The sequence below is a fragment of the Sinocyclocheilus anshuiensis genome, unplaced genomic scaffold, assembly GCF_001515605.1.
Source record: "Sinocyclocheilus anshuiensis isolate Anshui unplaced genomic scaffold, SAMN03320099.WGS_v1.1 scaffold472, whole genome shotgun sequence".
NCBI lineage: Eukaryota > Metazoa > Chordata > Actinopteri > Cypriniformes > Cyprinidae > Sinocyclocheilus > Sinocyclocheilus anshuiensis.
The window spans coordinates 682147-693249 of record NW_015557102.1 but is presented as its reverse complement, the minus strand read 5'-3'; the positions used below and the strand labels follow the sequence as shown (position 1 = coordinate 693249).

Below are 11103 nucleotides of genomic sequence, written 5' to 3'. Positions count from 1 at the left end.
GAATAAAGTTTTTTTTTTTTTTTTTTTTAATTTAGGAAGGGCCATTTCAGAAGACTTGAAGGATTCTGAGGAAAAGGTTGTAGTTTCAAGTGGGGAGGTCATACTTGTACCCCATTTGCCAGTTTCTGATAATCTAGCAGATAAAGAAGGTATAAAAGCGATGTTATGTTTTTTTTTTTGTTTTTTTTTAAATATTCATGTAGTGAACAACCCATGCAAACTAGCCTTAACCTGGAAATGTATGTCTTCTAGTCCCACAGATATTGGATTATGGATTATGGGCGGCAGGAGCTCTCACTGTGTTTGGTGTCTGTGGGCTTGTGGTGGCTGTTTTAATTCAGCGGGCCAAACCTCGCCCTCAGCCCGCTCCAGTGTGACATTTAATAAAATGCCAAAACAATGTGGCCTCTTGTGAAATCACTTGTATATCGATCAGACAAAGAATGGTTTATTTAAAAAAAAAAAAATTATTGCTGAGACCTTACAATAGGCAAGTGTTTGACATTTCTAATATATACAATGACAAATCAACCATGTATCAAAATGCCTTCAGGTGCCTTATGCAGTGATGTTTCCCTTCTCTTCTGCTTTTGGATGTTCCATTTCCATCAACATTAAAAACTCTACAGAGGGAAAAAACATGCATGTAATATTCATGCAAGTTTAATTTCTAACTTTACAATTTCAGTTTTGAACACCAAGATATGTTCAGAATGAATACTTTATGTACCTAATAATGTGCAGTATATACAGTACACTACCATTTTAAACCACTGGATAAGATGTTGGTATGCGAAAAGAACATCCTGTAGTGTTTACCTTCTGTGTGGTCGATATCTGGACTTGTTGACATCAGAACCCAGGCCAGCCCGACCAGCAAAGAGACCACCAGGTTTACTATGATCCAGGGGTGAAGGATGCTGCGCTCTGAGCCCGGCTGCCTGTGAGGAGACACAACAACCGCTCGGCTCTTATTACTGTACAGCATTTACCCAGCATGCTCTAATGAAGAGGGTCTTACCAGAGTGTCACATTATAGCTGGAGTACTGATTATAGAGATTGATGCGATCACTTGTCATCTGCTGGCTTAATGATAAAACGAGTGCGGAAAAGTACACTGAAAAAGAAAAGGTGTACATGAAAACATTGCTGTTTTCATCATATATGGCTTCTGTATGAGTGCATAAATCAATTTTTTGACAGAAATGTGATAAACTCACAGAAGGAAGCAAGCGCCACAGGACTGAGGGTCAGTAAACTCCTCATGGTCGTAGCGGCTTTGGCAAGATTCAACCTGTTTGGAGAGAGATCAAAGTAGTTAAGTGTAGTTTAATCTCAAGGGCTCAGGCATCTACAGATATTTATGGCAACAGTGTACTGGACTTTTGTTTGTTAGTTCACGTGAAATGGCATTATGGTTTGGTGATTCACCTGTCGAAGGCAGAAACAGTGCTGAGGGCCAGCAGCAGGTAGAGCAGGGACTGTGCGGGGTAGGCCAGGGTATTATACTGCTGGAGTAGGTTGGAAAAAGTGCTCATCTGTTCCCCAGCCAAAACATAGACCACAATGATATTCCATACAGCATAACCAGCCAGGAAACCATGGGAAAACAGGCCAATCACCCTGTGTAGTAACAACAGTCAAGGTTTAGAAAACAGTCTTTCAGCATTCAAATGTTTGGGGGTCAGTGAGATTTTTTTTTCTTTTGCTCAGCAAGTATGCAATAAACTGAATAAAGGTGACGGTAAAGACATTTATAAGGTTACAAAAACATTCTGTTTTAAAAAGTGATATTATTTTGAACATTATTCATCAAAAAATATTTAAAAAAAAGTATCATGGGTTCAACAAAAATATTAAGCAGCACAACCATTTTCAAGTGTGATAATAAGAAATGTTACATGAGCACCAAGTCAGCATATTAGAATGATTTCTGAAGGACTGTTTGGCTGCTCAAAATTTGTCTTTGCCATCACAGGAATATATAGAATTTTAAAATAAATTAAAATAGAAAAGAGTTATTTTAACTGTAATAATATTCCATATTTTTTACTGCTTTTACTGTAATAATAAACTTTTGAACAGTAGTGTATTTATACAAAATCTTTTGTGTTTATTGGTATGTAATATGTTCTTAAATACTAATTGTTGACTATTAACTTCTTCAACTATAACAACACATCACATTTTGAGTAAATTCAATTAGTAAAATGTAATAAGCTTTAACACTCCTCTTGATTTATGTTTTTTTTAAATCTTTTTATTTTCCACCAAAAACTAAAACGTGACGTGGGTCTTAAATAGAAGGTCAGCCACTGAACAAGCACAACATCACAAATCTAAAGACTTTGTTTAAAGCCTGTTAGTTTCAGCTTCTTTAGACTAGAATAGGTTAGAATATATACAACAGTGCTGAATATGTATACTAACAAAATAACGTAATTAAGTTTTAAAGAAACTTTAATATTACTTCAACCCTGTAATGCCACATTCCATTATCATTGTTCTCATACATACTGAGTTAATAAAAAAAATCCAATCGAACCTTTTTCAGTCAAAAAGGCGCCTTGTGCATAAAATGACCCATTTAATCAAATACATTTTAAAGGGGTCATGAACTGAGAAATCAAAATTCCCTTGATCTTTTGACATATAAGAGGTCAGTCATTGTACTATTAAAAAATCCTGTACGTTTCAGAACTCAAAACTTTCTCGTTAGTCTAAAACAGCTTATATTCAAGCCAGTCTGCCAAAACGACAGCTTGTGGAATGTGCCACTTTATGATGTAATAGTGTGGATAAGCACCGCCTCCGCAGAAGATGATCAACGCCTGCTTCTACATCGCTGCCTGTTTAGCCCCACCCACAAATTCGCGCATGTAGTGTTTACGAGAGAGGTGTGCAGGTCTACGCAGAAACCAAGCGATAAAGATGGCTCCGAAGAAAACAAAAAGCTGTGCAGTGCCAAGTTGTGGAGAAAATAGTCTTTGCATTGCCTTCCTTCTGATCCCAACTTTAGGAAAGAGTAGCTTCTACCCAAAGAAGAGATGTATACTCCCCCTGTAGTGCTGAAAGTCATCGACCACAGACCCTTTGGACGGAAACCCGTGGTGGGTCAATGCACCATCAGTTCCCTAGAAGAGTTTCGATGTGATCCTTATGCCACAATTGCAGAAGTGGCCATGTCTTCAAAAGGTACATTACTTTTTACACATTTCTGTTGACTGATTCTTTTTCTGTTTTTGTTGAAGGAGAGTTACAAACACCAAATATTACAAACCAGTATCACAAACAAATGCTTGAGTGTGAAAGGCAACATTGTATTGGTATTCCTTAAATTCTGGTTTTAATCAAATCAAAAATGGTTTTGAAGATAACTTCAGCTTTAGGTGGGCTATACATTTTGCTTGGTGTAGAATAAAGTTTTTTTTTTTTTTTTTTGTAATTTAGGAAGGGCCATTTCAGAAGACTTGAAGGATTCTGAGGAAAAGGTTGTAGTTTCAAGTGGGGAGGTCATACTTGTACCCCATTTGCCAGTTTCTGATAATCTAGCAGATAAAGAAGGTATAAAAGCGATGTTATGTTTTTTTTTTTTGTTTTTTTTTAAATATTCATGTAGTGAACAACCCATGCAAACTAGCCTTAACCTGGAAATGTATGTCTTCTAGTCCCACAGATATTGGATTATGGATTATGGGCGGCAGGAGCTCTCACTGTGTTTGGTGTCTGTGGGCTTGTGGTGGCTGTTTTAATTCAGCGGGCCAAACCTCGCCCTCAGCCCGCTCCAGTGTGACATTTAATAAAATGCCAAAACAATGTGGCCTCTTGTGAAATCACTTGTATATCGATCAGACAAAGAATGGTTTATTTAAAAAAAAAAAAATTATTGCTGAGACCTTACAATAGGCAAGTGTTTGACATTTCTAATATATACAATGACAAATCAACCATGTATCAAAATGCCTTCAGGTGCCTTATGCAGTGATGTTTCCCTTCTCTTCTGCTTTTGGATGTTCCATTTCCATCAACATTAAAAACTCTACAGAGGGAAAAAACATGCATGTAATATTCATGCAAGTTTAATTTCTAACTTTACAATTTCAGTTTTGAACACCAAGATATGTTCAGAATGAATACTTTATGTACCTAATAATGTGCAGTATATACAGTACACTACCATTTTAAACCACTGGATAAGATGTTGGTATGCGAAAAGAACATCCTGTAGTGTTTACCTTCTGTGTGGTCGATATCTGGACTTGTTGACATCAGAACCCAGGCCAGCCCGACCAGCAAAGTGACCACCAGGTTTACTATGATCCAGGGGTAAAGGATGCTGCGCTCTGAGCCCGGCTGCCTGAGAGGAGACACCACAACCGCTCGGCTCTTATTACTGTACAGCATTTACCCAGCATGCTCTAATGAAGAGGGTCTTACCAGAGTGTCACATTATAGCTGGAGTACTGATTATAGAGATTGATGCGATCACTTGTCATCTGCTGGCTTAATGATAAAACGAGTGCGGAAAAGTACACTGAAAAAGAAAAGGTGTACATGAAAACATTGCTGTTTTCATCATATATGGCTTCTGTATGAGTGCATAAATCAATTTTTTGACAGAAATGTGATAAACTCACAGAAGGAAGCAAGCGCCACAGGACTGAGGGTCAGTAAACTCCTCATGGTCGTAGCGGCTTTGGCAAGATTCAACCTGTTTGGAGAGAGATCAAAGTAGTTAAGTGTAGTTTAATCTCAAGGGCTCAGGCATCTACAGATATTTATGGCAACAGTGTACTGGACTTTTGTTTGTTAGTTCACGTGAAATGGCATTATGGTTTGGTGATTCACCTGTCGAAGGCAGAAACAGTGCTGAGGGCCAGCAGCAGGTAGAGCAGGGACTGTGCGGGGTAGGCCAGGGTATTATACTGCTGGAGTAGGTTGGAAAAAGTGCTCATCTGTTCCCCAGCCAAAACATAGACCACAATGATATTCCATACAGCATAACCAGCCAGGAAACCATGGGAAAACAGGCCAATCACCCTGTGTAGTAACAACAGTCAAGGTTTAGAAAACAGTCTTTCAGCATTCAAATGTTTGGGGGTCAGTGAGATTTTTTTTTCTTTTGCTCAGCAAGTATGCAATAAACTGAATAAAGGTGACGGTAAAGACATTTATAAGGTTACAAAAACATTCTGTTTTAAAAAGTGATATTATTTTGAACATTATTCATCAAAAAATATTTAAAAAAAAGTATCATGGGTTCAACAAAAATATTAAGCAGCACAACCATTTTCAAGTGTGATAATAAGAAATGTTACATGAGCACCAAGTCAGCATATTAGAATGATTTCTGAAGGACTGTTTGGCTGCTCAAAATTTGTCTTTGCCATCACAGGAATATATAGAATTTTAAAATAAATTAAAATAGAAAAGAGTTATTTTAACTGTAATAATATTCCATATTTTTTACTGCTTTTACTGTAATAATAAACTTTTGAACAGTAGTGTATTTATACAAAATCTTTTGTGTTTATTGGTATGTAATATGTTCTTAAATACTAATTGTTGACTATTAACTTCTTCAACTATAACAACACATCACATTTTGAGTAAATTCAATTAGTAAAATGTAATAAGCTTTAACACTCCTCTTGATTTATGTTTTTTTTAAATCTTTTTATTTTCCACCAAAAACTAAAACGTGACGTGGGTCTTAAATAGAAGGTCAGCCACTGAACAAGCACAACATCACAAATCTAAAGACTTTGTTTAAAGCCTGTTAGTTTCAGCTTCTTTAGACTAGAATAGGTTAGAATATATACAACAGTGCTGAATATGTATACTAACAAAATAACGTAATTAAGTTTTAAAGAAACTTTAATATTACTTCAACCCTGTAATGCCACATTCCATTATCATTGTTCTCATACATACTGAGTTAATAAAAAAAATCCAATCGAACCTTTTTCAGTCAAAAAGGCGCCTTGTGCATAAAATGACCCATTTAATCAAATACATTTTAAAGGGGTCATGAACTGAGAAATCAAAATTCCCTTGATCTTTTGACATATAAGAGGTCAGTCATTGTACTATTAAAAAATCCTGTACGTTTCAGAACTCAAAACTTTCTCGTTAGTCTAAAACAGCTTATATTCAAGCCAGTCTGCCAAAACGACAGCTTGTGGAATGTGCCACTTTATGATGTAATAGTGTGGATAAGCACCGCCTCCGCAGAAGATGATCAACGCCTGCTTCTACATCGCTGCCTGTTTAGCCCCACCCACAAATTCGCGCATGTAGTGTTTACGAGAGAGGTGTGCAGGTCTACGCAGAAACCAAGCGATAAAGATGGCTCCGAAGAAAACAAAAAGCTGTGCAGTGCCAAGTTGTGGAGAAAATAGTCTTTGCATTGCCTTCCTTCTGATCCCAACTTTAGGAAAGAGTGGACGAACTTTATTTTTAATGAAATTCCAGACCGTGCCAGTAAGAACTTGGTCCTTTGTTCACTTCATTTAACTGCGGATTTGTTTACAAACATGGATTTTCAGAAAGATTCAAACAAAAAGACGACGCTGTGCCGACTATATTGGATCCGACGGTAATGTCGCAACTCACAAGTGTGAGAAACTGTTTTCATTATGTGATCACTATTGTTTTGTGTGTTATTACAGATAATTTGATATGTACTGAGTATTTTATGTGTGTTTGACCTAAATGACAGCAGCGTCCATCTGTGTAGGCTGTCAAACATACACAACTGTTAGCCAATCATAGCAGTGGGCGTTTACTTCCGAGTCTACAATCCGCCACGCCTATTCAAACAGAGCGTTCTGATGAGGGGGCTCAAAAACAGGACCGAAAATAGTCTACTACTTCTAAATTATGATGCTTTTTGATGTAAAAATCTTGATAACATTATAAGTGGACCTAAGAGAACAGTACAAAATAATAAAAAAAAAGTCAGTTCATGATTCCTTTAAGTTGAAGTCTAAAGCAACCGCACAGATCTAAACAAATTGGAAAATAAAGTTCCATTTAAAACCAGATGTTGAAAGCAAACCTAAAGCCGCTGTGCAGTCTCAAGGAGACATCTCTAGTGGTCCACACTGAGCGGCTGTCCATAAAGCTCTGCTCCATCGGGCCACTGGCTTTCCACTGGTCCACTCGCTCAGCTGCTTGAAAACGACCTGCCACCAAAGATACATGGTCACTCCACCTTAATTTCATGATGTAAAGAGTACCTTGCATACAAACAACTTCACCTTAGAAATACTGAAATGTTTAGACGTCAAAGGTTGCAATGTATGAACAAGCAAACAGTCTTAAGCAAACACCTGCACACCATATACACATTATTCTGCTTGAAACTTACGGCTCCTCTCCACAAACACCTTCCCCACAGGCTGGCTCTGTCCTTGGGGAGCGGAGAACAAGGAATGCTGGGGGACAGGCACCTGGGGGTCTGTGATGATATCATCATCCTCTATGTCCAATTCGTTGTTGGACTGTGTTTCTGTGACTTTAGGTTTCACTCTGGAGAAATGACAAATTCAATCCAATAGAGCTTTCATAAAAAACGACACATCAGTGGTGCATGAAAAATACCTGGAGCCTTTCAATAACCTGTTTAAGGTTAAAAAAAAGACTTACTTCCTCTTTTTTGGTTTGCGCGTCACCTCTTCGTCGACATGCTGATCCACCATATCTCCATTTGACACCAAGTCTGTCTGATCTCCCTCAACATCTGACCAGTAAGAGCAAATCAGCATTATTTCTGGGGTGTCTATGTTAATAAACTCCCACTTCTACAGGTATCAGATGAGTTGTAGTGAACAGTACATGGTTTTGAACAGTGTTTCTACCAATTGCTTGTGCTTTCTTCTTCTTTTTCCTCCTTTGTGGCGGATTGTCCACAGGTTCTGGGCTCAAAGGTTCCTGACATTCAGACTGTCTGCGACTGGTAAGCCCTCCCATTTCCATTCCACCATCTACAAGGGTCAAGGGTGAAACAAACTCATCACATGCACACACCATGCTTCTACAGGTGATACCAAGCAGTCAAGTTTGTCTGGTTGCAAGGTCTAGTATCCAGACTCTGCTGGAAGATGTTGTTCCAAAAAAGCATCTTTCTCCATCTTTGTCTCTCTTTTGAAAGCCATTCAAAAGTAGCCATGTATTCTACTATGTAAAATGTATACACAATTCCAACACGGATTGGAAAAGCAATGGCAACACAACTTTAATTAGCTGATTTAGTGCACTGCACTACTTTAAACCACTTAAAGACCCAATAGCTTAGAAGCACTTTTGCACCAACATGCCAAAATGGGAACCTGCCAATGAATAGCAGCTTGAAGACAAAAATAACATAAAGTTAAATATTTTTAATAATTATGCACAAATCAATAAAACAGTAAAAGACTAAATACAAAAATATCACAGCATTTGCCATCAAACCATGCTATATTTGTTCATGAACACATTTATTATCTTCAATTGTTTCCCAACTGTTAAATATGGTTTGAAGGATATGACAAAAAAAATATGGTTTGAAGGATATGACAAAAGCATCCTAATTTATGATAGTTTTAAAATGGTGTTTGAAAAATATAGTTGACTAAAACCATAAAAAGTAGTTTAACTTGAAGTACTGAAATAATAAAACTAAATGAACTAAAATGTATAAATAAAAAATCATATAAAAACGAATTAAAATGACAAAAAAAATCTAAAAGTTCCCCAGTTAAATTATTACAATTGTAAGTAAAATTATTATTTAAATAAAATCTCATTCAAAATATTAACAAAAACTATAATAATATATCAATGATACTAAAATAACACTGGTTTGAAACAAGTCATTGGACGTTTGACCTTACAGTTGCTGAGATTTAGCCCTTATGACAACTAGCCCCACTCTCTCCTGTCATGTGTGTTGCTTATATCACCTAAACTCACCATCATGTTCATCCACACTCTCCACATCCCTCTTGGCCTTCTTTTTCCTACTCTTTGGAGCAGGAATCTCCTCTTTGACGGACAACAGAAGAGCTTCATTACATAATCTAATGTTAACTGACCAATAAACGGCAATTTTACCTTAGGCAAATCAATCTAACTGACTCGTCATCAAATTTTAAACAGTATTACCTACTCAAATACATAATAAGATTGGACCAAGAGATCTCAAATGTGGAAAAACATTTAAAAGAGAAACACTCACCTGCTGTGTCCTGACTGTGCGTTTGAAGGTATAATGAAGAAAGAGGAAGGAAAAGAAGAGCATATGACTTCCCTGTATAAAACAATTACAATTTAAACAACATCTGATCTGCTAGGTGATCTTACCTTGGCATAGATGGCAATGCTCGTGGTCCCCGCTAAAATGTTCAAAAGTAATATTAGGTTAGCAATAAAGAGTTCCAATGAAACTCAAGCATCAGATGCTGAACCTGTTGAGGGCTCTACATTTGTATATTGTGTCTAACAAAGCTTACCGTCGGCTTTTTCGCCATTCCACTCAAGAGTACAGGGGGAACACAAGAAACATGTACAAACAAACATCTCTGAGCACTTAAAGCAAGGATTAATGCGAGTCTAAATCTGAGACGAGCATCTGCCAAGCAGCAGGGTTATGTAAAGGAGGAGCTACTCAGGAGTCACCATCAAATACTGTTACTCTACCTTCTGACATAAACACATACACCACCACCACTTACTTACTTACTTATGTATTTATTTAATTAAACAGTATTTTGGACAAATAAATGCAGCCTTGATGAGTATTCAGTTCAGGGTTATTTAATGAATAGAATGTTGAAAAGGACAACATTTATTTGAAATAGAAACATTTTTATAATGCCTTTACTTTTGATCAACATGAAGCATCACATTAATGAAAATTTAAATGAGAATTATGCTTAAATGTAATGAAAATAATGTAAGAATACCTTTAAAAAAAAACTTAGTAGCCCCCAAATTAGGATAAATGTCCTTATGATTTAGGGGTCAAATATGATCTAGGCAATTCTCAACCATTTTTGTGAGATTTACCCTTTTACCAATAAAAGTAGGTTTATCTTCTGAGATTTATTCTAATGTGTATCTAAATGTACATGTTCACCCTAGCACTGACTGTATTTATTATTGCATTTATTTGCATTAATAAGGTATTGCTTCAATCCAGACTATATATTCTATAGTCTTTGGTTTTAAGCATAATGTAAGAGGTTTAAACAGATTGCAATGGATAAACCCAGAAAGCCTAGTCCTCAACATGTACAAACCCCAGACTTACCCTCTGTCCTTGAGGAATGGGAGGGAGATCTCTTCTCCTTGTGCTGGGAACCTACGTACAATCAAATAATATAATAATAATATTTAAACAACAGCTCTGAACATGCACACTAAAGGATGAAGTAGTTTCATTAGCGTCTTGTCAGTAACTGCTTGCCAACAGAACACGATGCTTCTCATTTAAGCACGTAACAAACCTTTGCTTCCGTATCCATACTTCGGAGTTGAATAACAAAAGCTTTGTCGAGTTAACTACTGAGCAAAAATTATCTTTGTATTTTCATGTCGTTTGTGGTCTGAGATTTTGTTTTGCACGTTGTCTATTGTTGATGTTGGAGACGGGTGGGCGTGTCTAACTTCCCTGACGTACTGTACGTACTAGAGGCGCGCAGCAATTCAGAACGTAATTATACTATAAAAGGGCAAGCCAGATGGCTGGAAATCATGCTACAATGTACACAAAAGACTTATTACACCTACGTTTTAAAATAATTGTTTATCTAGAAAGACTATATGATCCTATTATATCTTATTCTTTTTATTTACAATTATTTTTGAAGAAAGTCTCAAGAGCTGGAAAATATGCATATCAAATATGCAAGTTTGAAAAAATAATAATAAAAAGATGTTTGCTAAATATTTATTACTGAATTTATGACTGAAACGGGTAAAACGTTCAGTTATTAAAAAAAAATAACAATTTAATAAATAATATATATATAATTTACATTAAAGAAGTCATTAATTTTAATGCTAGTGGTGTTACCTTAAAGGGGTCATATGACGCGATTTCAATTGTTCCTTTC

The 11103-nt window shown here is 36.6% G+C and overlaps 3 protein-coding genes across 4 annotated transcripts in view; 1 reads left to right on the top strand and 2 right to left on the bottom strand.

The window, feature by feature from the left end:
- Positions 1 to 441, top strand: part of zp2l2 (zona pellucida glycoprotein 2, like 2) — a 4594-nt gene extending 4153 nt beyond the window's left edge. The window contains exons 8-9 of the mRNA XM_016472475.1: positions 36 to 149; positions 253 to 441. Coding sequence (XP_016327961.1) covers positions 36 to 149; positions 253 to 377 — 239 coding nt within the window. The 3' untranslated portion in view covers positions 378 to 441. The remainder of the gene's footprint in view (positions 1 to 35; positions 150 to 252) is intronic.
- A 28-nt stretch (positions 442 to 469) lies between these two features.
- LOC107677538 (transmembrane protein 237B-like) lies at positions 470 to 1641 on the bottom strand (the record flags this gene model as incomplete). Its single annotated transcript, XM_016472465.1, has 5 exons — positions 470 to 623; positions 820 to 941; positions 1022 to 1118; positions 1222 to 1295; positions 1433 to 1641. Coding segments are annotated over 5 exons (567 nt in total), but the record flags the coding sequence as incomplete, so codon positions are not given.
- A 2247-nt stretch (positions 1642 to 3888) lies between these two features.
- On the bottom strand, positions 3889 to 10658 carry LOC107677551 (transmembrane protein 237B). Of its 2 annotated transcripts, XM_016472480.1 has the most exons (14): positions 10495 to 10658; positions 10299 to 10349; positions 9350 to 9381; positions 9225 to 9238; positions 8960 to 9031; positions 7864 to 7989; positions 7652 to 7745; positions 7374 to 7534; positions 7062 to 7188; positions 4850 to 5041; positions 4639 to 4712; positions 4439 to 4535; positions 4237 to 4358; positions 3889 to 4040 (listed from the first exon to the last, which is right to left on the bottom strand). In XM_016472480.1, the coding sequence occupies exons 1-14, from the start codon at positions 10510 to 10512 to the stop codon at positions 3976 to 3978; spliced, it is 1245 nt and encodes a 414-aa protein (XP_016327966.1). In that variant the 5' UTR covers positions 10513 to 10658; the 3' UTR covers positions 3889 to 3975. The 2 variants fall into 2 exon arrangements, with proteins under 2 accessions (XP_016327966.1, XP_016327967.1); XM_016472481.1 differs by lacking the exons at positions 10299 to 10349; positions 10495 to 10658 and adding an exon at positions 9499 to 9720.
- Between the last annotated feature and the right edge of the window lie 445 nt (positions 10659 to 11103).